Source organism: Argopecten irradians, chromosome 13, assembly GCF_041381155.1.
Source record: "Argopecten irradians isolate NY chromosome 13, Ai_NY, whole genome shotgun sequence".
In the NCBI taxonomy this organism is placed as follows: Eukaryota; Metazoa; Mollusca; class Bivalvia; order Pectinida; family Pectinidae; genus Argopecten; species Argopecten irradians.
Genome location: NC_091146.1, coordinates 2,764,798 through 2,791,401, shown reverse-complemented (window position 1 = coordinate 2,791,401; position 26,604 = coordinate 2,764,798). Strand labels below are relative to the sequence as shown.

At 35.9% G+C, this 26,604-nt stretch overlaps 1 protein-coding gene across 1 annotated transcript; it reads left to right on the top strand.

The window, feature by feature from the left end:
* On the top strand, positions 1–26,604 carry LOC138306598 (extracellular sulfatase Sulf-1-like). The gene is made up of 7 exons (XM_069247035.1): positions 1–123; positions 3,091–3,245; positions 5,215–5,375; positions 12,902–13,027; positions 21,835–21,977; positions 23,124–23,235; positions 23,972–26,604. Exons 1-7 carry the CDS (start codon positions 1–3, stop codon positions 24,061–24,063), a joined length of 912 nt encoding a protein of 303 aa, XP_069103136.1. The 3' UTR covers positions 24,064–26,604.

Sequence of the window (26,604 nt, the reverse complement as noted above, 5' to 3'; positions counted from 1 at the left end):
ATGTACGTTATTGTGCTAGGAGACCCTGACGTACTGTTGCTGACTCGCGACGGCCATGAAACACTGTTGATACAGGGGGTTCTCCAAAACCGAGCCTGTAAACCTTCAACAGTGGCCCTGCAGGTAGGGCTTTAGAATTGTGCCTTCTGTCCCTATTGCATGATTGTAAAAGGCGACTTAACTTAGGATCTTACCTAATCTTTCTTCCTAACATACTTTCCTCTTCTTAGGTATCCCTTGACACCCTTGTTCAGTTGAGCGCTCGCCCGTGTGAGGAAGGCTCTGGGTATGTCCCCTCTCCGAGACACACCATAGTCTAAAAAGAGGTAGTTTATGCTCCTGCTTAGAGCTCAGCATACAGGGAGTGAAATGACTGGTTCGCCCTATGTCTGTATAATGTTACTGGTCTGGGTGTGTTACTTGGTGTCTTCGGAAGTTTGTTTTTAAGTGATACGATACTATAACAAGGTAAACCGGTTCCACTATACAAAAAGACACTACACGAATATACCGGAGTCTTCCAAAATGCATACCTGCACTTCACACGCGCAGCACACCGCGTAAGTATAATAGGGCGTTATCTAATAAATCAAACAAATTATCTTGGGAATGGCTCATGGAAACCTTGGTACCTTCCAACACTTGGTCCTGCTGTCTACATTTGGACATATATAGCAGCGGTAGAATTACAACTATTACAATATATATATATAATTACATTTTTATCCAGTTATTAAATTAACGTATATGTCGTATTTTAATGTTTATATCAGTTAGTTTCCCAATTAATAACTTAAATTTTCCTATAATTACGTTTACAAAATTCAATGTTATTATTGGGTAAAATTGGCATTAAATTATTACATGAAATAGTAAATATAAGTCAAAAACAACTTTGAAATTGCGGCAAAAACTAGAACGAATATTCGTACCCGGCCTACTAAGACGTAGTAGCCAATATTGATCTGTCTAAAAGTACTTTTGAGGCTACAATCTTGCAGCAAACGGCAAAAACCAGTCCTATTGTTGTCTTTAGATACACTGTGTTCTTTAATAATTTAAAGCTAATAGTAATACAAATCAAATACCTGTGTAATAAATAGCATATTAAATAAAAAGATTTTTGTCCCTAACAATCGGTTTTCTAGCCGACAACGTCCCTGTGAAGATAGTCTGTTCAATAAAATATACACTTTTATAATATTTTTCTTTGATAAATCAAGTTCTAAAAGTATGTGTAAACTTAAAAATAGCTTAATGTAACATATTTCTTTATTTAAAAACAGAACGTCTTATGAAAGATCTATGTCAGAATAAATCCTCTACAAACTTTATGAACTAAGCTAACATGTATAGTCTAACCATACAAGTACCCAATTTCCAGTATGTATTTGATTCTTAATTACCGTGGTGAATACACAATATGTTTTATGATCCCCAACCCCGCAAGTTTATCTTGACGCGTATATTGTCGTCAAGGTCCAATAATTTAAACACATGTTCCAACATACAGGAAAGCCACAGTAATCCAGCAATAACAGATACTGGGTACCTCAAGGTGACCATCGAAATATCGGCCATATGGCAGAATCGTTGGTCTTCTTTGTTTGCACGCTTTTATGATAAATGGGTATGCAGTAACTTTAATATACATAAGTTGATTGTATAACTAGATTCAATGTAAGTTTGTTAAGACAAACAAATACACTTTACCTTTTAAAAATCATAATAGGTTTGTTAGAGTTTTGAAACACAAAAGTAACCATCTTATTAAGATAACATGTACATGTTTGGTTTTTGTAGAGCCTGGGTAAATCAAGAACAAAAACCATTTCCCGGGGGAGGTGGGGGGGTGTAGATGTGGGATGAGGTAAAAACTAGCTGTCAAACCATATATATAGTAATTGGATGCAGAATACACCGCACCTCAATTGATTGTCAATGACATACAGCCTTGAAGAGTGAAGCTGACGGGAGCTTTTACAGATGCGTTAAATCAATCATGTCTGTCACAACCTTAGACTTTAACCAATAATACATGTAATAAATTTATAATCAAAAATAATTTAGATTTTAATGTACAAATTCCACATTGTTAATATGGTATTTTTAAATACATAGTCATAGAAAATCAGGTTTTCTGAATATATGTAAAAAGCCAGTTGGTAAAAAAAAAGAAATAAATTAAATGAAAAGAATAAGTGGATGACATATGATTTTTCTCCATAATTTTGAAATAAATTGTATAAGTTAATTATACAACTTGGGTATTTTGATTAATTTTTATAATTAAATATATATAAGCTATCATTTTCAACGTAAATTAACAATTGCACTACCAGTTATAATAACATAACCCTATTGACCTACCATTGTTTGTATAACTGTTCGTATTTAGGGTGATGAGTACAGATGGTATATGTAGAGTAGGGCCTGCCTCCTACGTACTAGCATGTGTAAAAATTGGCCCTCCTTGTGGTTTGGATAAAGTTACTCGTCATGTAAAACCGGAGTCGGTTTGTTAAGTCTGTAGATACACTCTTGACTGAAACATATTGAAGGGTGCCCAAAGAAGCCCCCAGGCCCGCTGGACCCACATCTGACCAATGTTAAATGGCTAATTTAAGAATTATCATATCCGTTTGATGATGGAACAGTAATGAAAGTCCAAGTGACAAGGGCAACTGCAGTCCTAGCCTAGGGGTCTAACCTTTTCGAGCAGGGCCTATTTGTACAATATACTATGTATAACATGTATGGATTCACACATTTGAAAAGAAGGTCAAGAAATAGTATATATTGATCCAAATTATCAGAGTTTCTAGAATTAAAATAATTTTGACAAATTCATAATCGAATCACACCAACTAATGAATTCTTACAGTTTAAATTGGTAGATGTGTGATATTATTTTGATTGTCTGTTGTAATTTATTATCCAGCGCATGTGACCCCAACATTGTTTTTTCCGAACGGGTACTTTGAAGCAGTGTTGATACTAAGATTTTTGTCGTTTCTATAATAAGCCAGTGCTTACTTATACGATGTAACAAGAATTTAATGCATTTGATGTACATGATTTTCTTTTTAGACATATCGACGTCACCTAAAGATCACCAAACCTAAAGACTCATACCTGTCACAATTCGGCGACGATGTCGATGGTCCTGGTTACCTTGACAACATGGATGGTTACGATACTACTGACCTGCTCGACCCTGACTGTGATTGTGATGACAACTTAACGTAAGTAAAACACGATAAAACCTGCCTTATTTAACTACCTCTGTGTAAAGACCACTGCCTTAGAAACTACTTCTGTATAAAGACTACTACCTTAGCAACTACCTCTGTGTAATGACCACTGCCTTAGAAAACTACCTCTGTAATAAGACCACTGCCTTAGCAACTACCTCTGTATAAAGACCACTGCCTTAGCAACTACCTCTGTATAAAGACCACTGCCTTAGCTACTTCCTCTGTATAAAGACCACTGCCTTAGCTGCTTCCTCTGTATAAAGACCACTTCCTTAGCAACTACCTCTGTATAAAAGACCACTGCCTTAGCTACTTCCTCTGTATAAAGACCACTGCCTTAGCTACTTCCTCTGTATAAAGACCACTGCCTTAGCAACTACCTCTGTATAAAGACCACACCTTGTATGACCATAAAGACCACTGCCTTAGCAACTGACCTCTGTACCTACCTCTGTATAAAGACCACTGCCTTAGTTACTACCTCTGTATAAAGCCTGCCTGTGTAAAGACAACTGCCTTAGCAACTACCTCTGTATAAAGACCACTGCTTAGTGTAAAAGACCACTGCCTTAGCAACCACCTCTGTATAAAGACCACTGCCTTAGCTACCCTCTGTATAAAGACACTGCTACAACTCCTCTGTATAAAGACCACTGCTACCCAACTACTCTGTGTAAAGACCACTGCTACCAAACTACCTCTATAAAAGACTACTGCCTTAGCAACTACCTCTGTATAAAGACCACTGCCTTTGCTACTACCTCTGTATAAAGACCACATGCTTAATTAGACAAGCTTTGACCTAACCCAACATAATTTGACTAGTGTATAGCTTCCACTTAGCTATAAGAAAAACTCCTTTTTTGTATCCCATGGGAAGTTTGACTGTAATTCGACCCACTGATGGTGATGTTCTTAGAGTTGAAGAATGTGAACCTGTTTGAATGTGGATCATTAAAAATTATCATTAAATAGCAAAACAATCTTTGATTGATATTTCCATCAATATCAGTCATTACAACATCTATTAACATATATTTTCAGGTACTTAAAAGTTGAACAATATGTTAAATGGTGAAAAATGCTTGTTAAAATGTGACTTTTTGTCAGAGGATTAATTTCTTTTCTGTGACTTCTTATAAGACTTTGATAGGTTCTCTCCTTATAGTAGCATTACCCGACTGTAAGTGTTGAAAGAGGTTTTAAACATGTGTAGATACTGCACCCTAGTAGCCTGTTGACCTGATCCTTTGTCATGGTTAGGGCCATAAGCTCCTTGCTATGAACTGGATCCAGTCCTTTATATCCACAAAGTTCATGGTTTAGAAGTAGTTAAGGCGCCTCTGGTATTTTTGGGTGGTCACACTCATTTCTTATGGTCAATAAAGTTTAAAATATGAAGAATAATATCTACTGTATTCCAAACAAAATCTGTGTCATTAAAATATCTATACAAATGACCAAACTCACCAAACATTCCTCAGCACTGTGATTGCAACCCCTGATCTACTCAAAAATGGCTACAATTCAAAAATACTGTCAAGTGATACAAATGTACCATTTACCAAATGACATTGACATAAAATCGACCAGGAAATGAGATTGATATGAAATTTACCAGGAAATGACATTGACATAAAATCAACCAGGAAATGACATTGACGTAAAATTTACCTGAAAATGACTGGAAGGAGACATAACCTTAAAAGAATCAGAAATTCAGGTAAAGTCTTTTTCTGATCAAAGAGAAATTCAGATTCATTTTAGATGAAATTCAGTTCAGTTTTTAACCTGAAATATAGTATTCTGCTTGTTTCAGGTCAATTTCAGGTAAGAAATTTTGCCTGTGTAAAGGAAATAAAGTATTGGTTTATTCAAAATTATGTAATTAATATTTAATTATTTGTGTAACTGTACAGTATTTATTTTACTGTTTTACTATGTGTTTGTTGAACAGGGACACAATCAGGGATAAAAGGCAACGCAGGAAAGATAAAAGGAAAGAAAGAAAAAGAAGAAAATTTAGAAAAAGGAGGAAGAATCGGGATTGTAATAGACCAGACATGAATTGTTTCACTCATGACCACACACATTGGAGAACCCCACCGCTGTGGGATTGTAAGTATAGCACTGTCATTTGTTGATAGCAGACTAGTTCACTACTCGTGGACACACCAAAGGTGTACCAACAAAATATATCTACAGCTGTGTAAAAATAAAACACTATACATACTGACACAAAGGCTGATTCATTCTTAGTATAGACAGGGCATTTCACTCAGTAAGTAATACAGAAAACAAGGGAGGTAATACAGAAAACAAGGGAGATAATACAGATAACATGGGAGATAATACAGAAAACAAGGGAGATAATACAGAGATAATACAGAAAACAAGGAAGAAAATACAGAAAACAAGGAAGATTATACAGAAAACATGGGAGATAATACAGAAAACAAAGGAGATAATACAGTAAACAAGAGAGGTAATACAGAAAACATGGGAGATAATACAGAAAACATGGGAGATAATACAGAAAGCAAGGGAGATAATACAGAAAACAAAGGAGATAATACAGAGATAATACAGAAAACAAGGGAGGTGATACAGAAAACAAGGGAGATAATACAGAAAACAAAGGAGATAATACAGTAAACAAGAGAGGTAATACAGAAGACAAGGGAGATAATACAGAAAACATGGGAGATAATACAGAAAACAAGGGAGATAATACAGAAAACATGGGAGATAATACAGAAAACAAGGGAGGTGATACAGAAAACATGGGAGATAATACAGAAAACAAAGGAGATAATACAGTAAACAAGAGAGGTAATACAGAAGACAAGGGAGATAATACAGAAAACATGGGAGATAATACAGAAAACAAGGGAGATAATACAGAGATAATACAGAAAACAAGGGAGGTAATACAGAAAAACAAGGGAGATAATACAGAAAACAAAGGAGGTAACACAGAAAACAAGGGAGATTAACATGCAAAAGTAATGCAAAAGGTTAATAAGATGAAGTGTAATATATTAAATAAGGGAGTCATGCATTAGTTGAGTTCCTTTCAGTTGGTAAAAAAGCTTTACAGTAAGCAAATTTTTCATTATGTGAGCAAGGTGGGTAATAAATTGGTTAAGTGTGTGTGGTGGTGGGGTGGGGATGTATGGTAAATAAAGGAGATAATCCAATGAGTATGGGAGGTGATCTATTAACAAGGGAGGTAACCTTATAGGTATTATATCAACAAATTATTTAAAACAAAATTAGTATCAAAACAGTTTCATCTTATTTTTGTAACCTTTGTCTCGTGTTGCCAGTCATGAATCCGTCTGTTCTCCGTCCACTAAACATGTAACATATGGATAAGGCTTCTAGGCCTCTTGTTTTGTCTTGTTTCCAGTCGCTTTGTCCCCTTTTATTTCAAATAATTTTCTTTTCAAATTTTTAACAACTCAATGTTATTTAATTAATTTGACTACAACTTTGTTAGCCCACCATCATCAGATGGTGGGCTATTCAAATCGCCTTTCGTCCGTGGTCCGTCGTCCGTCCGTCCGTCCTTCCGTCCTTCCGTCCTTCCGTCCGTCCGTCCGTCCGTCCGTCCGTCCGTCCGTTAACAATTCTTGTTACCGCTATTTCTCACAAAGTACTGAAGGAATCTTTCTCAAATTTCACATGTAGGTTCCCCTAGGGCCCTAGTTGTGCATATTGCATTTTGGGACTGATCGGTCAACAAGATGGCCGACTGGCGGCCATCTTGGATTTTGATAGTTAAAGTTTGTTACCGCTATTTCTCAGAAAGTTGTGAAGGGATCTTTCTCAAATTTCACATGTAGGTTCCCCTAGGGCCTAGTTGTGCATATTACATTTTGGGACCAATCTGTCAACAAGATGGCCGACTGGCAGCCATCTTGGATTTTGATAGTTTAAGTTTGTTACCGCTATTTCTCAGAAAGTTGTGAAGGGATCTTTCTCAAATTTCACATGTAGGTTCCCCTAGGGCCCTAGTTGTGCATATTGCATTTTGGGACCAATCGGTCAACAAGATGGCCGACTGGCGGCCATCTTGGATTTTGATAGTTAAAGTTTGTTACCGCTATTTTTCAGAAAGTTGTGAAGGAATCTTTCTCAAATTTCACATGTAGGTTCCCCTAGGGCCCTAGTTGTGCATATTGCATTTTGGGACCAATCGGTCAACAAGATGGCCGACTGGCGGCCATCTTGGATTTTGATAGTTAAAGTTTGTTACCGCTATTTCTCAGAAAGTTGTGAAGGGATCTTTCTCAAATTTCACATGTAGGTTCCCCTAGGGCCCTAGTTGTGCATATTGCATTTTGGGACCAATCTGTCAACAAGATGGCCGACTGGCGGCCATCTTGGATTTTGATAGTTTAAGTTTGTTACCGCTATTTCTCAGAAAGTTGTGAAGGGATCTTTCTCAAATTTCATATGTAGGTTCCCCTAGGGCCCTAGTTGTGCATATTGCATTTTGGGACCAATCTGTCAACAAGATGGCCGACTGGCAGCCATCTTGGATTTTGATAGTAAAAGTTTGTTACCGCTATTTTTCAAAAAGTTGTGAAGGGATCTTTCTCAAATTTCACATGTAGGTTCCCCTAGGGCCCTAGTTGTGCATATTGCATTTTGGGACCAATCGGTCAACAAGATGGCCGCCAGGCAGCCATCTTGGATTTTGATAGTTAAAGTTTGTTACCGCTATTTCTCAAAAAGTACTGAAGGGATCTTTCTCAAATTTCATATGTAGGTTACCCTAGGGCCCTAGTTGTGCATATTGCATTTTTGGACCGATCAGACAACAAGATGGCCACCTGGCGGCCATCTTGGATTTAGATAGTTTAAGTTTGTTACCGCTATTTCTCAGAAAGTTGTGAAGGGATCTTTCTCAAATTTCACATGTAGGTTCCCCTAGGGCCCTAGTTGTGCATATTGCATTTTGGGACCAATCGGTCAACAAGATGGCCGACTGGCGGCCATCTTGGATTTTGATAGTTTAAGTTTGTTACCGCTATTTCTCAGAAAGTTGTGAAGGGATCTTTCTCAAATTTCATATGTAGGTTCTCCTAGGGCCCTAGTTGTGCATATTGCATTTTGGGACCAATCTGTCAACAAGATAGTCCACCGGCGGCCATCTTGGATTTTGATAGTTAAAGTTTGTTAACGCTATTTCCCAGAAAGTACTGAAGGAATTTTTCTCAAATTTCATATGTAGGTTCCCCTAGGACCCTAGTTGTGCATATTGCATTTTGGGACAGATCGGTCAACAAGATGGCCGAAGGGCGGCCATCTTGGATGTTGATAGTTAAAGTTTGTTACCGCTATTTCACAGAAAGTAATGAAGGTTTTTTTCTCAAATTTCATGTGCAGGTTCCTGAAGGGGTCTAGTGCATTTTCGGACTTATCGGTCAGCAAGATGATCGACAGGTAGCCATCTTGGATTTTGATAATTGAAGTTTGTTTCTGCTATATATGTCAGAAAGTACTGAAAGGATCTTTCTCAAGTTTCATATATAGTATGTAGTAAAAGTTTGAAAAGCAGGGAAAAGATCCCTCTTTCTGTTGTCAGACATAGATCATTCTTTGGTGGGCGCCAAGATCCCTCTGGGATCTCTTGTTTTGTTATGTTATGGGTAGCAGTAGAATAGAAAGCATTCTCAGAACTTGTGTTTTTGCTTTTTATGTTTATTTGCAGTTTTAGCACATTTAGGAATTATTGCTGCAATTGATAGAGCGTTGTGAAAAAAAAAAAAAAAAAAAAAAGCAATTACAAAAAACAGTTATGATTTGTATCTGATGACAAGAGGGTTAGACACTAGCAGTATATGTAGACATTCAATAAGATCCTAATTGTTTATTGTAACACATTCTGTGCCAAAGTTCAAATCTACAACGTCCTGCAGCTAATTCTATTCCATCTTTGCATATTACAGAGTTAGCTCCCTTGCGGGTAGGTATCGATTGTTATGTCATTATTTTGTGAGCCCAATTCACATTTTTGTTTCCGAAAAGTATGTCGTTAAGCTTGCAAACACATGACATCACAATCAATACCTACCTGCAAGGGGAGATAACTCTGTAATATGCAAGAAAAAAATATCTTTTCAAAGTAAACAATTAGTCATAAAATAGAAAATAACGAAATACTGATTAATTATTATAATTGCACATTAAGTTTGATAATTTGAAGGTAACATGCATGAAGTTTATTTTCAAGAAGTGTAGTTTATAAATTATGTGGGATTTTATTTCTTTCAAAGTATTGCTTAGATTTTTGAGTAGAAGGCTACTTATTATATAAAAAGTACTTTCGAAGTATTTTGAAGTCTTTGTAGGCATGTCTCTTCCCAGGTCTACTTAGTTTGATAATTTTTGGTTTTATCCATTCTGTATCTCCCCTTATGGATAGGTATATCGGGTAACGTCATAGAATAATAGAATCTTACATGGATCTGTCAAATGGACAGGGATATCTCAACCGGAGTGAAAGATTTTGGCTTATCAACCCAACGCTTCCGGAGAGTTGAGAAGCCAAAATTTTTCACGAGGGATGAGATATATCCCTGTCCACTTGACAGACCCATGTTTGATTCTTATTCTCCCTTACTTAGTAGAAAAATTGATGAAATTTTAGTTGCTTTCCAGCTTTTTCATCGCCCTATTATTGCAAGATGTCTTAATGCATCAAAATTAATGAAGTCATCTACAACGCTTGATGGGGATATGTCGTATGTAATAATGACGTCATGTAACTGTCTAGTGCGTGAGAGCTGTCATACACCCCCCTGTGTAAGATAGAGTTATCTTATCCCTAGAAACCATGGGATATCCTTGTGAATTATGTGAGAAAAGGGCGTTATTTTCATACACAACTTTATGACACATCTCAATGAATTTTGATATGTAAGGGGAAATAACTCTGTAACATGTTAATATTGAATAAGACTGCAACAATTACGAAAACATACCTTTCACAATCATCATAATTTTATGAGCTATTTCTCTTTGTGTCTTCCTCATCTAACAATCAAAGATTTTTTTCTTTGGTTTCACCAATTCTTGTATTAGCTCGCACATGGAATCTACCTCGTAACAAAAAAATGCGTCGAATGAACCATCCGGCTTGCAAGCGAGAGCAAATGGAATGTTATCTTATGGACGATACTCACTGGAAAACACCGCCCCTATGGACTTGTAAGACAACCCATAATAGTTAGATAACGTGGACAGCTCATTAGATATTCATGGTGACAAAATTGAACCGAAATTTCTATAAAGATCAAAATTTGAAAATCAAGCATAACGTATCTCCTTTTTTTAATTTCTTATTAATAGGTCATCTGCCCCATTGTGCTTCATCTGTCGGTGTACGTCGTGTGCCTTCCATACTCTGTCTTGTGTCATGTGCCGTCCGTAAACTTTTCACATTTTTAACTTCTTAATTTCTAACAGTTTGTTATTTTGTTGAAATTATCCTGACGTGATCTCGACGGAGTATTGTTATATTTTGGGTCAATCTGAAAAGGATGGATGCAAAAGTCACCATCTTGAAAAACTAATTATTTTTCAAAGGTGAACAGATGACTATTAAAGCCATTGGGCTACTTGTTTTATTTACAGTGAAATTTGGTTGATACAAACTCGGATTATTTGCAAACCGGGCTTAATACGAACTACTTTGCCGGTTCCGGCTGTCCGTAAATGTTGGGTCCGAATGACAAAAATCATACATAAAATGTTCTTATAACTCGAATTGAGATTTTTTGGACATCGAGATCGCGGAAAATGCCAATTTCTTTTTCATAAATCTACCATAGAACGGCATTTCAAAATAGATATCTCGATTTTTGTGTTATAATTTTGCAACTACATCTCTCTTGTTGACATCTCTCTTGTTCACATCGTTTTAAGAACATGGAACTAGTCTATATATACCAAGTAAAGAGATCGTCAGTAGACATGAGAACTCGCTTAATTCGAACACTCGAATATCTCCAAGTTTTATCTCGGTCCCTTCGAGTTTGTATTAACCGAGTTCCACTGTATAACTCTTTGCTGTATATGTATCTGCGTGCTTTGGGTTATTTTGAATTCTCCATTATATATTAGTTTTATCCCTCGTTCTATGATTCCGCCTATTAAAAAAAATCTGTTGAACCAGGAGTCATGTAATTATTAACAAATTATTTCTCTCATTTTCAATGGCTCAAAACCATATCTATACTAACTACCGTATTCCACCCAATAAGCGCCCATGTCCCTATAAGCGCCCCTCCCCCTTTTTGAGGCCTCGATTTCAATTGTCCACGCTTAAACAAAGACCAAAACTACACAAAACTGTCTAGATTTGCAATAATTTCGTCTTATTAGCACTTTTTCATATTTCAATTTTTCAAACGCCCTGGGCGCTTATTGGGTCGAATACGGTATATATCGTTGTTAGTATTATATATTGAACTGGTAAATGGCACTTCAGATTATAAATGAAACTTTCTTTATCGCATAACTGACCCGTCCAGCCATGTCATATGGCCATGTTATAAACATCATAAGACACATGTGTAATAACAATATTATGACATCACATGTAGTTTTGATGTTATAATCTATATATGATGTCGCATGATTGTCTCATTAGACAGAAACGGCAAATCGGAGCCAGATATCTACTGTTTTATATGGAGATGAAATTTAAAAGTTTTACTTATATTTCAAAAGGCTCGTTGCATATCAAATTATTGAACTCGTAACTTGATTATAATATATTTTATTTCAATGTTGCATTGTTACCCTTGAGAAATTGAGAGAAATATTAGACAATGCTTTGGGAGCCAGCCATCCACACGGAAATGGCAGGAGTTATTAAGCTTAGATGATAAACTTTAGCAATATACTGTTACCAGGTAGATTAAACATACAATGTACCTCAGTTGATATGAAGCCCATCCGGAAGGAAGATAGATAGAATGGTGCCCGTTAGGGCGCCATGAATATTTATATAACTGAGAGTTTGGCTTCATATCAACTGTATGTCCAATCTGGTAACAGTTTATTACTTATATTTCCATTACGATTATTCAAATTCAAAACAATAAGTGTATATATCTTTAAAATTTCCCATTTGCGCTAGTGTTGATGTCACCAAGCTTAATAAAACAGAACAGCCTTAACATAGCTTCTGGATATAGTTCCACCCAAAAACAGATTAAAACAAGAAAAAAATGAAAACTTTGCAAGGATATTTTTCAATGCATGCTATTTTGTCAACACGATCATACTATTGGAATTTAAAGACCACACAACTTTGACACTACTTTTGAAATTATTTGACTGTTAAGTATAGGCTTAAGTATATGTCATATGTACCAGTATTGTCAGTATTGTGAAATATTCATACGCTTGACCAGATGGGAGTTCATAGCCGGATATTTCCGATCTAGTTTAACATAGATTAAAAGGGAAACTGAAAGTAGAATAGAGCCACTAACAAAATATAAGAATTATTTTTTATTTCTATTTCTGAAAAAGACAAGTTGTTACTTTATTGTTTTGCTGTACAAGTAAGACTAGAGTTATCTCCCCTTTGTACATGGCTTCCTTTCGTTGTACCCTGATAGCAGCTAAGTGGAATCTGCCGCCATATGAAAAAATTCGCCGCAAGAAACACCCTGCCTGCAAACGCGGAGACATGGACTGTGCTCTGATGGACAACTCCCATTGGAAAACTGCTCCACTTTGGACCAGTAAGCCAGTTAACCCCATGACCTCTCACCTCTTTTGACCCCAGGCTGTTGCTATAGTTATGTTAGAGCTTAACAGCTTCAGATTACATATTCCTGTTTTCTCCAGTATTCATTCTAGTTGAAGAATGATTAATTTTAAATGTGATGCTTTGCTTTTGCATTTTATATTTATTTGTTTACTACCCTTCAGAAGAAACTTACTGATATATGTTACTATATATAACCCCCAATTCTACTCTCCTACCTTTAGAGGTTTAGTTATCTGTAATCTGCCCTGCTGCTACAACTTAAGTTCTAAACTTTTGTTTGTTGCATTTTTAAAATCAATTTCATCCCGTTTTGGATGTTGTAGAGTATAATTCCATATGATTTGTAAGACTTAAATATTTACACAAAAAAAAAAAATATTTACAATCTAAACATTTTTTAAACAAATTCTAATTTTTGAACAATTATTGAAAACTTGTGTAATAAAAAAGTCATAGTTTCTGTAGCTGAAGAAACAAAGTCAAGTGTCATGCTTGATTATCACAGGGTATGAAATGGAATATCTATAAGTACTGTTATAGGTTGACATACAACCTAACCGTATACATCTTATAATGTAACAATGGGGAAATAATCACATATTTAGGCCTAAAAAAGAAAAAAAAATGTCTGTTTAGGGTTACATTCGCACAAAAAAAATAGGGTTGGTAGGTCGGGGTTTTTCTTTTTCTTTTTTTTTAGCCCACCATCATCAGATGGTGGGCTATTCAAATCGCCTTTCGTCCGTGGTCCGTCGTCCGTCCGTCCTTCCGTCCGTCCGTCCGTCCGTCCTTCCGTCCGTCCGTCCGTCCGTCCGTTAACAATTCTTGTTACCGCTATTTCTCTAAAAGTACTGAAGGGATCTTTCTCCAAATTTCATATGTAGGTTCCCCTAGGACCCTAGTTGTGCATATTGTATTTTGGGACTGATCGGTCAACAAGATGGCCGCCAGGCAGCCATCTTGGATTTTGATAGTTAAAGTTTGTTACCGCTATTTCTCAGAAAGTACTGAAGGGATCTTTCTCAAATTTCATATGTAGGTTCCCCTAGGACCCTAGTTGTGCATATTGCATTTTGGGACTGATCGGTCAACAAGATGGCCGACCAGCCGCCATCTTGGATTTTGATAGTTAAAGTTTGTTACCGCTAATTCTCAGAAAGTACTGAAGGGATCTTTCTCAAATTTCATATGTAGGTTCCCCTAGGACCCTAGTAGTGCATATTGCATTTTGGGACTGATCGGTCAACAAGATGGCCGCCAGGTAGCCATCTTGGATTTTGATAGTTAAAGTTTGTTAGCGCTATTTCTCAGAAAGCACTGAAGGGATTGTTCTCAAATTTCATATGTAGGTTCCCCTAGGACCCTAGTTGTGCATATTGCATTTTGGGACTGATCGGTCAACAAGATGGCCGACCAGCCGCCATCTTGGATTTTGATAGTTAAAGTTTGTTACCGCTAATTCTCAGAAAGTACTGAAGGGATCTTTCTCAAATTTCATATGTAGGTTCCCCTAGGACCCTAGTAGTGCATATTGCATTTTGGGACTGATCGGTCAACAAGATGGCCGCCAGGTAGCCATCTTGGATTTTGATAGTTAAAGTTTGTTACCGCTATTTCTCAGAAAGCACTGAAGGGATCTTTCTCAAATTTCATATGTAGGTTCCCCTAGGACCCTAGTTGTGCATATTGTATTTTGGGACTGATCGGTCAACAAGATGGCCGCCAGGCAGCCATCTTGGATTTTGATAGTTAAAGTTTGTTACCGCTATTTCTCATAAAGTATTGAAGGGATCTTTCTCAAATTTCATATGTAGGTTCCCGTAGGACCCTAGTTGTGCATATTGCATTTTGGGACTGATCGGTCAACAAGATGGCCGAACAAGCCGCCATCTTGGATTTTGATAGTTAAAGTTTGTTACCGCTAATTCTCAGAAAGCACTGAAGGAATCTTTCTCAAATTTCATATGTAGGTTCCCCTAGGACCCTAGTTGTGCATATTGCATTTTGGGACTGATCGGTCAACAAGATGGCCGACGGTGGCCATCTTGGATTTTGATAGTTAAAGTTTGTTACGGCTATATCTCAGAAAGTATTGAAGGGATTGTTCTCAAATTTCATATGTAGGTTCCCCTAGGACCCTAGTAGTGCATATTGCATTTTGGGACTGATCAGTCAACAAGATGGCCGCCAGGTAGCCATCTTGGATTTTGATAGTTAAAGTTTGTTACCGCTATTTCTCAAAAAGCACTAAAGGGATCTTTCTCAAATTTCATATGTAGGTTCCCCTAGGACCCCAGTTGTGCATATTGCATTTTGGGACTGATCGGTCAACAAGATGGCCGCCAGGTAGCCATCTTGGATTTTGATAGTTAAAGTTTGTTACCGCTATTTCTCAGAAAGCACTGAAGGGATCTTTCTCAAATTTCATATGTAGGTTCCCCTAGGACCCCAGTTGTGCATATTGCATTTTGGGACTGATCGGTCAACAAGATGGCCGACCGGTGGCCATCTTGGATTTTGATAGTTAAAGTTTGTTACCGCTATTTCTCAGAAAGTATTGAAGGGATTGTTCTCAAATATCATATGTAGGTTCCTCTAGGACCCTAGTTCTGCCTATTGCATTTTGCGACCACCATCTTGGATTTTGATAGTTTAAAGTTTGAAAAGCAGAAAAAAGAATTGTAAGTTTGAAAAGCAGAGAAAAGATCCCTCTTTCATTTGTCAGACATAGATCAATCTTTGGTGGGCGCCAAGATCCCTCTGGGATCTCTTGTTTTTTTTAGTGTCATTCACTCTAAAGTTCTGGCTGGAACCTGAGTCTGAGATCAAAATCCTGACTTTTTTTTTTTCCTGGAAAAGTGGGGAAAACAAAATAGGGTCGGGGGTAAAAAATTAGGGTCGGTGGGGTAACCCTAAACAGACATTTTTTTTGGGCCTTATTTAATTCTTTAACAACATGCTCTTATTAAAAGAAAAAAATCATTTTGATGTACAATCCTAAACTACAGTAAATCAAACCTGTAGATCTGGAACACTAACATCACTATGTTGTGTGACTCAATTTTGTGATCAGTTAATTTGTCCACATTACAGTAAAACCTGTCTCAGCCACTAATTCTGTGTATCAACCAACGCCTGCTTCAATTTCTTAGGGTTTAAATTTCAATAAACGGGTTTAAGACTGTTGTCTTTATTGACAGGTTTAAGACTGTGTTGTCTTTATAGACAGGTTTTAGACTGTGTTGTCTTTATAGACAGGTTTAAGACTGTGTTGTCTTTATAGACAGGTTTAGACTGTGTTGTCTTTATAGACAGGTTTAAGACTGTGTTGTCTTTATAGACAGGTTTAAGACTGTGTTGTCTTTATAGACAGGTTTAAGACTGTTGTCTTTATAGACAGGTTTAAGACTGTGTTGTCTTTATAGACAGGTTTAAGACTGTGTTGTCTTTATAGACAGGTTTAAGACTGTGTTGTCTTTATAGACAGGTTTTAGACTGTGTTGTCTTTATAGACAGGTTTTAGACTGTGTTGTCTTTATAGACAGGTTTTACACTGTGTTGTCTTTATAGACAGGTTTAAGACTGTGTGTCTTTATAGACAGGTTTAAGACTGTGTTGTCTTTATAGACAGGTTTTAGACTGTGTTGTCTTTATAGACAGGTTTAAGACTGTGTGGTTTTTATAGACAGGTTTTACACTGTGTTGTCTTTATAGACAGGTTTAAGACTGTGTTGTCTTTATAGACAGGTTTAAGACTGTGTTGTCTTTATAGACAGGTTTAGACTGTGTTGTCTTTATAGACAGGTTTAAGACTGTTGTCTTTATAAACAAATAGGGTCGGGGGTAAAAAATTAGGGTCGGTTGGGTAACCCTAAACAGACATTTTTTTTGGGCCTTATTTAATTCTTTAACAACATGCTCTTATTAAAAGAAAAAAATCATTTTGATGTACAATCCTAAACTACAGTAAATCAAACCTGTAGATCTGGAACACTAACATCACTATGTTGTGTGACTCAATTTTGTGATCAGTTAATTTGTCCACATTACAGTAAAACCTGTCTCAGCCACTAATTCTGTGTATCAACCAACGCCTGCTTCAATTTCTTAGGGTTTAAATTTCAATAAACGGGTTTAAGACTGTTGTCTTTATTGACAGGTTTAAGACTGTGTTGTCTTTCTAGACAGGTTTAAGACTCTGGTCTATACAGAATGGTTTAAGACTTTGTTGTCTTTATAAACAGGTTTTAGACTGTGTTGTCTTTATAGACAGGTTTAAGACTGTTGTCTTTATAGACAGGTTTAAGACTGTGTTGTCTTTATAGACAGGTTTAAGACTGTGTTGTCTTTATAGACAGGTTTAAGACTGTGTTGTCTTTATAGACAGGTTTAAGACTGTGTTGTCTTTATAGACAGGTTTAAGACTGTGTTGTCTTTATAGACAGGTTTTAGACTGTGTTGTCTTTATAGACAGGTTTTACACTGTGTTGTCTTTATAGACAGGTTTAAGACTGTGTTGTCTTTATAGACAGGTTTAAGACTGTGTTGTCTTTATAGACAGGTTTAAGACTGTGTTGTCTTTATAGACAGGTTTAAGACTGTGTTGTCTTTATAGACAGGTTTAAGACTGTGTTGTCTTTATAGACAGGTTTTACACTGTGTTGTCTTTATAGACAGGTTTAAGACTGTGTTGTCTTTATAGACAGGTTTAAGACTGTGTTGTCTTTATAGACAGGTTTAAGACTGTGTTGTCTTTATAGACAGGTTTTACACTGTGTTGTCTTTATAGACAGGTTTAAGACTGTGTTGTCTTTATAGACAGGTTTAAGACTGTGTTGTCTTTATAGACAGGTTTTAGACTGTGTTGTCTTTATAGACAGGTTTAAGACTGTTGTCTTTATAGACAGGTTTAAGACTGTTGTCTTTATAGACAGGTTTAAGACTGTGTTGTCTTTATAGACAGGTTTAAGACTGTGTTGTCTTTATAGACAGGTTTTAGAATGTGTTGTCTTTATAGATAGGTTTAAGACTCTGTAGTCTTTATAGACAGGTTTAATACTGTGTTGTCTTTATAGACAGGTTTAGACTGTGTTGTCTTTATAGACAGGTTAAAGACTGTGATGTCTTTATAGACAGGTTTAAGACTGTTGTCTTTATAGACAGGTTTAAGACTGTGTTGTCTTTATAGACAGGTTTAAGACTGTGTTGTCTTTATAGACAGGTTTTAGACTGTGTTGTCTTTATAAAATAGGTTTAGACTGTGTTGTCTTTATAGACAGGTTTTAGACTGTGTTGTCTTTATAGACAGGTTTAAGACTGTGTTGTCTTTATAGACAGTTTAAGACTCTGTAGTCTTTATAGACAGGTTTAAGACTCTGTGGTCTTTATAGACAGGTTTAAGACTGTGTTGTCTTTATAGACAGGTTTAAGACTGTGTTGTCTTTATAGACAGGTTTAGACTGTGTTGTCTTTATAGACAGGTTTTAGACTGTGTTGTCTTTATAAATAGGTTTAGACTGTGTTGTCTTTATAGACAGGTTTTAGACTGTGTTGTCTTTATAGACAGGTTTAAGACTGTGTTGTCTTTATAGACAGTTTAAGACTCTGTAGTCTTTATAGACAGGTTTAAGACTCTGTGGTCTTTATAGACAGGTTTAAGACTGTGTTGTCTTTATAGACAGGTTTAAGACTGTGTTGTCTTTATAGACAGGTTTAGACTGTGTTGTCTTTATAGACAGGTTTAAGACTGTTGTCTTTATAGACAGGTTTAGACTGTTGTCTTTAAAGACAGGTTTTCAGACTGTGTTGTCTTTATAGACAGGTTTTAGACTGTGTTGTTTTTATAGATAGGTTTAAGACTGTGTTGTCTTTATAGACAGGTTTAAGACTGTGTTGTCTTTATAGACAGGTTTTAGACTGTGTTGTCTTTATAGATAGGTTTAAGACTCTGTAGTCTTTATAGACAGGTTTTACACTGTGTTGTCTTTATAGACAGGTTTAAGACTGTGTTGTCTTTATAGACAGTTTTTAAGACTGTGTTGTCTTTATTGACAGGTTTAGACTGTGTTGTCTTTATAGACAGGTTTAGACTGTTGCCTTATAGACAGGTTTAGACTGTGTTGTCTTTATAGACAGGTTTAAGACTGTGGTTTTTATAGATAGGTTTAAGACTCTGTAGTCTTTATAGACAGGTTTAAGACTGTGTTGTCTTTATAGACAGGTTTAAGACTGTGTTGTCTTTATAGACAGGTTTTAGACTGTGTTGTCTTTATAAATAGGTTTAGACTGTGTTGTCTTTATAGACAGGTTTTAGACTGTGTTGTCTTTATAGACAGGTTTAAGACTGTGTTGTCTTTATAGACAGTTTAAGACTCTGTAGTCTTTATAGACAGGTTTAAGACTCTGTGGTCTTTATAGACAGGTTTAAGACTGTGTTGTCTTTATAGACAGGTTTAAGACTGTGTTGTCTTTATAGACAGGTTTAGACTGTGTTGTCTTTATAGACAGGTTTAAGACTGTTGTCTTTATAGACAGGTTTAGACTGTTGTCTTTAAAGACAGGTTTAAGACTGTGTTGTCTTTATAGACAGGTTTTAGACTGTGTTGTTTTTTATAGATAGGTTTAAGACTGTGTTGTCTTTATAGACAGGTTTAAGACTGTGTTGTCTTTATAGACAGGTTTTAGACTGTGTTGTCTTTATAGATAAGTTTAAGACTCTGTAGTCTTTATAGACAGGTTTTAGACTGTGTTGTCTTTATAGACAGGTTTAAGACTGTGTTGTCTTTATAGACAGTTTTAAGACTGTGTTGTCTTTATTGACAGGTTTAGACTGTGTTGTCTTTATAGACAGGTTTAGACTGTTGCCTTATAGACAGGTTTAGACTGTGTTGTCTTTATAGACAGGTTTAAGACTGTGGTTTTTATAGATAGGTTTAAGACTGTTGTCTTTATAGACAGGTTTAAGACTGTGTGGTTTTTATAGATAGGTTTAAGACTGTGTGGTTTTTATAAAACAGGTTTCACTTCATACAGATCTAAAGTTTGATGAGTAGGTCAAGTACACGGATGCAGAATTGTAGGATGAAACTGTAGAAATGATTCATTTAAAAAATAACATACAATGTCGTCTTTTCCTTTGTCACCTATATATCTGATGAGCTATTCACACTCAGCTTGCTTGTTGTGCTATTTACGCCTCTTGATACTATATATATGCTTCATATACATTGGTTTATCAAATATGGACCTTTGTTGAGGTCTATATGGTGTTATACCACCCTGGTATTGACCTCGGTCATTATTAACGATCCAACCAACGAGTTATAATGCCATATATATGTACTAAATCAAAGGTACTATATATCTAATTAGATATGATAAAAACATTAATTTTACTTAATATTTATATCAGGTTTGATAAAAACTAATTTGAAATAAATTTTTTCTAATGCTAACTATTGAAGAAATATGTAAAGAAAGTCAGTTTATCTTCCCAAAAAAAATTGATCTTCCTGGAAAAATTGATATTAGAACGTCGCTTACAATCACAATATCGACTATTTTTTATAAGTGGTGGAGTCCCGTAGGTGGTAAACCAGTAAATATAACTAAAGGTATATAGCTATATTGACCTGGTCGTGATGCCACAATAGAAATATGGACCTTGTCTTCATTGAGTAATAGAATTACCAAGTTGGTATGGTATATATTTCCCTGCATGCATGTGATAGCAAATTAGCTAACGAGAATAGTAGAGCATATCTAATATATATGTCATTAATAGTTTTATGTTCTTATGTCTTCGTTGGATGTAATTTTTTTCGAGTAACACAAATTGAGTTATCTCCCCTCCTCCATCTTTGGTTTATAGGCAGTTAGAGATTATGTAAATATAACTTCAAAATGTTTATTGAATAAATAACTGATTGTGATTGTCTTGTTTAAATCTTCTAAGAGGTATCTATTTCTTGATTTCATTACTAGTAAATACACAACACTTTATCATGATCTGTGATTGTAATATTCACAAATTTGTATTAGCTCAGAGCCAGCTTATTACTCCAACAATCAAGATAGCTGTACTCGTTGAATGTTTTATAAGGAATTAATAGTGAGAAAATATTTACATTCAGTTACACAAAATCGTGTAACATTGTACAGCTAAGGTCTTTAGAAAACTGAATAAGCAAGGGAAAGGAATTCTCTATATCAGGGCTGAGTGAGTTTCATTGATCCCGACACATTTCTTAACATCAAAGTTTAATCCTTTAACTTAGAGAAAATAATTTAAAATAATTATTTTGCTCTCTGTGCATGCGCAATCATTACTGCATTCCATATTGGACATAGTGTCACAGAATTTTTTCGGGATCGATTAATTATTTTTCATATTTTTAACTTGAAGTAAAATTAGAAGCACTAACTTTTCAATGGTGGTAATGGTGTAAAGTAAGAAACTTTTGTAACTGAAATAAAATACTAAATTGTCTGCTTCTGCTTTTGATAGAGAAAATTACCGTTTGTCAGCGATGGAGCATCTTTAAGTTACAGAATTACTAAAAGTTAAGGAATGTTTAAGAAACTGGGCCCTGGTCATTGAGAAATGTGTATGTAAAGATGAGATTGAAAGTTTAAATTAATTTAACATGGCATATCGTTTTTAATGAATGAGAAATATGTTGTTTACATATTTTATATATATATATATAACAAACAAGGAATTATTTACCACAAACTCTTTATCTTCTGAATATCTATTAGAGAATCCTTCTGTTTCAGACGGACCTTTCTGTTACTGTACCAACTCTAATAACAACACGTACTGGTGTCTCAGGACAATTAACCAAACACACGATCTCCTGTACTGTGAATTCATCAACAACTTCATCAGCTACTACGACCTTCTAACTGACCCCTTCCAGGTACGAGAAACTTTACTGCTCAACTCAAGTCTGATGTTTATAAATTCATTAAAAACATTATTGACCAATATTCTGATGATAATTAATTCTATCCACATTAATTAGATATTTATAAATTCTATCCGAATTTGTTTTTAGCCAACCCTCATCAGAATTTGGGCTATTGATGATGGTGGGCTCTGACAAATCCCCGGGGGTCAATGACCCATCCCCCTTTAAGGCTATTGATGATGGTGGGCTCTGACAAATCCCCGGGGGTCAATGACCCATCCCCCTTTAAGGCTATTGATGATGGTGGGCTCTGACAAATCCCCGGGGGTCAATGACCCATCCCCCTTTAAGGCTATTGATGATGGTGGGCTCTGACAAATCCCCGGGGGTCAATGACCCATCCCCCTTTAAGGCTATTGATGATGGTGATGGGTGGCTCTGACAACAAATCCCCGGGGGTCAATGACCCATCCCCCTTTAAGGCTGTTGATGATGGTGGGCTCTGACAAATCCCCGGGGGTCAATGATCCATCCTTCTTTAAGGCTATTGATGATGGTGGGCTCTGACAAATCCCCGGGGGTCAATGACCCATCCCCCTTTAAGGCTATTAATGATGGTGGGCTCTGACAAATCCCCGGGGTCAATGACCCATCCCCTATTTAGGCTATTGATGATGGTGGGCTCTGACAAATCCCCAGGGTCAATGACCCATCCCCTATTTAGGCTATTGATGATGATTGATGGGCTCTAACAAAAAGCTATGTTTCATGATTCATCCCCCCCCCCCCCATTAATAACTTTTCTCATCACTATTTCTCAAAAAAGTATTAAAGGGATCTTCCTCTAAATTCATGTTGCCTTTTTGGACAAATTGGGCGACAAGAAGGCCAACAGGCAACAATCTAGGATTTTGACAAGTTTGTTATCATTATTTTTTCAGTATAGTACAATGTACATGGATGTCAGTTGATCATCTTGAGTTTTGATAATGAAAACTTGTTTTTTCACGAGATTGATTTGATGTAGTTTACATGTGTGAATCAAATCCTTCAAAGCAGGAGGAAAAGAAAGAAAAGTAGAGAATTGATCCCTGTTTCCTTTGAGTGACTATTTAATGAGGGATTTCTTGTTACTGATACATCCTTGTGTTTCAGGAGACCAATGCTATCCATAATGTGAATTACGGCGTCCTACAGCAGCTTCACGACCAACTCAACGAAATGAGGGCGTGTAAAGGACATCGAGAGTGTGACAAAGCTGGCACATGTATGTATAGTACCGTATTCAACCCAATAAGCGCCCATGGCCGTTTGAAAAATTGAAAAATGAAAAGGTGCTTATCAAACTTGACAAAATTATTGCAAATCTATACAGTTTTGTGTAATTTTGGTCTTTATTTATGCATGGACAATTGAAATTGAGGCCTTAAAAAGGGGGAGGGGCGCTTATAGGGACATGGGCACTTATTGGGTCGAATACAGTAATAACGAAATGTATTCTCTCACAAGGCTCCTATACCCCTCATCCTCCCAAACAGCAGACTATTCCACTTTAATTTGCTGGGAAGATAATTTGATATTTCAATATCATAGGTTTTACTCTTTTTCTGCTAATTTCTAAAACTTTTTCAATACTTTAAAATTGATGAAGTTCTGTTCTTTTACAAAGAATGCTACAGGAAATGAGAAATACAACGACAATAATTTAACACAGTCTGATTTACATTAACTTTTTACTTTAATGTGACTAAATCACGTACCATGTGATACCCGACAACGTTTGTGTGGGACTAGTATCTCCAGTGGTGATGGAAAATAACTCTTTGTAATCTTCCCACTGAAATGACATTAAAATATCTTTTAATGTCATTCCATCACTAATAGAAACAAAAGTCGCAGACAAATGCTATCAGGTATCATGTAGTATTTGAATGAGTCCCATTAATAAAACTTTCATGTCATGCTGACATTTTAGTAAAGTTGATGTCTTTCTCTTTTTTTAGTGAAAGACAGAAGAAATAGAGATAACTTTGATGAGGATTTTAATGACGAAGAACTGGAGGATTATATAGACGATGAGAATGATTTTAGCTGATCCACGTCTCTCCTACAAGGGGAGATTAAACAATAATGTACAATAAAACTTTAGTGGATAAGAATACTGATAAAAACCTGTATAGTCCTGGTCGCGGTGGAATAGGATTTAAGGGGAATAACAGGAAAATCAGTGATTGTAATTGTAGGAAAAATTTTGTGTGAATTTCACAACAAAAATGAAGCCCAGATACATGATGTATGTGATAGACATGTTCTGAAAAATAGAGTCAATAGTGGAGCCAGTTCGTTACCATGGTAACAGGAGTAGATGTGGGTTGCTATGGTGACTGGAGTAAATTTGTGTTGCCATGAACCCATCAGTAATTGATCATAGCCATTGAAACATAGTATTTTAGCCTTCAGTAACATTAGACTTGGTTGCCCTAGATACAAACTTATGTGTATGGCCCTGGCTGAACCTTAGGCTTTGTTGTCGTGGAAACGAAGTGTGATGATCAACTATGAGTTAACCAAGGATATACAACAGTATCAGTGCTTTGTGTAGATAATGTTAAGATGAAAGTGAACCAGGATAGATACTGATGTGCTGGGAGGGACCAGTGATCGTGTGAGAAGAATACACTGTGTCACGTTGATACAGGAACTAATGTTCACAGATGCTGAATCTGTTCTCGACAATTGAAAGGTCATTGTCGGTAAGGAAATCATGAGAGATGTGGACATTAGATTTTATAGACCTGGATCACTGTTGGATTGGTATACTGGCTATAATGTAAAATGTTATATCACTTGATTACTTAAACCACAGCCAGGATACTGTATTGTGATTGGTTGGAATACTTAAACCAGCCAGGATACTGTATTGTGATTGGTTGGAATAATTAGACTAGCCAGGATACTGTATTGTGATTGGTTGGAATAATTAGACCAGCCAGGATACTGTATTGTGATTGGTTGGAATAATTAGACCAGCCAGGATACTGTATTGTGATTGGTTGGAATATTTAAACCAGCCAGGATACTGTATTGTGATTGGTTGGAATACTTAAACCAGCCAGGATACTGTATTGTGATTGGTTGGAATAATTAGACCAGCCAGGATACTGTATTGTGATTGGTTGGAATATTTAAACCAGTCAGGATACTGTATTGTGATTGGTTGAAATACTTAACCAGTCAGGATACTCTATTGTGATTGGTTGAAATACTTAACCAGTCAGGATACTGTATTGTGATTGGTTGGAATAATTAGACCAGCCAGGATACTGTATTGTGATTGGTTGGAATATTTAAACCAGTCAGGATACTGTATTGTGATTGGTTGAAATACTTAACCAGCCAGGATACTGTATTGTGATTGGTTGAAATAATTAAACCAGCCAGGATACTGTATTGTGATTGGTTGGAATATATGTAGCAACATGATAGGGCTATGATTTTAGTGTGCTTGTATTTTACTTATAGTATTACATTCTGCTGGAGATATTTATAGACAAGCTACAACAGGGTTTAGGGTGGCCATGTATCAATCCTGATCAAAGTTTTCATATCCATGATCAAAGTATGGAGTAGATGACAGTAGTATTAACTTAGTATTATGTTACTGATTGTGTATCCCTGAATACTGCTGATCTTCATCTTTTTACATGTCATATTTCTATGTAAATGTCATTAATGTCACATATATGTTATTATCAGTATTTTATGTTTAATATCAATAGTTACCCATTTTGCTTTTAATATTAACATGTTATTGTATGTGTCATTTTAATCTACAAGGTTTTTGTTTAATGTCATATTTCTGTGAATGTCATATTTCTGTTAATGTCATATTTTTGTTAATGTCAATATTCCTTTTAATGTCACAATTTGGTTAATATCATCATGTTAGTCATTTTAAAATCAAATTTCGGAGCAGTCATATGATCATCTAATGTCATATTTCAGTTAATGTCAACATTTCTTTTTATGTCACATTTATTCAGAGCAGTCATATAATCATCTAATGTCATATTTCAGTTAATGTCATATTTCAGTTGATATCAACATTTCTTTTAATGTCACTTTCGGGTAATCTGCTGTTTAATGTTTCGATCATCAACCCGTCTTTAAATGTCGTAATTTGATCCTAATTTGTTCTCCATATGCTCTATAATCGTTGTTTTTATTCATGGCGGATAATACAAGTTTGCTTTATTCATATATGAAATGTATTAAAGTATTAAATATGAAAGACACCAGAAATATATGCTGAGAAATTGACAGTGCATAAACAATTCTACCACGAATTGCTATCAAATAAGAATCTACAAAATATTTTCCACTGTGGAATTTAAACAAGGCTACTGATACATTTATCGCAGATAGAAATATGACAGTAATTACATTACACTTACCAGGTAATTCTAGAAGGTTCTACACAGGTACACTGTATAAAGGTATTAAATCACCCGTATGTAGTGACACGAATATTACATTCACTGGATAATAAATAACATTACTATTATTATCCTTACTATTCACTGGATAATATGCGCACGACTGTATAACAGGAAAATTTCGTTGAGTAAAAATATTT

Bases quoted from the DNA above. Each gene is read 5' to 3' on its own strand.
- LOC138306598 (XM_069247035.1), top strand. From the start codon at position 1: ATGTACGTTATTGTGCTAGGAGACCCTGACGTACTGTTGCTGACTCGC. The intron at 3,246-5,214 runs GTAAGTAAAACA...TTTGTTGAACAG, and splicing joins GATTGTGATGACAACTTAAC to GGACACAATCAGGGATAAAA. The intron at 13,028-21,834 runs GTAAGCCAGTTA...CTTCTGTTTCAG, and splicing joins AACTGCTCCACTTTGGACCA to ACGGACCTTTCTGTTACTGT.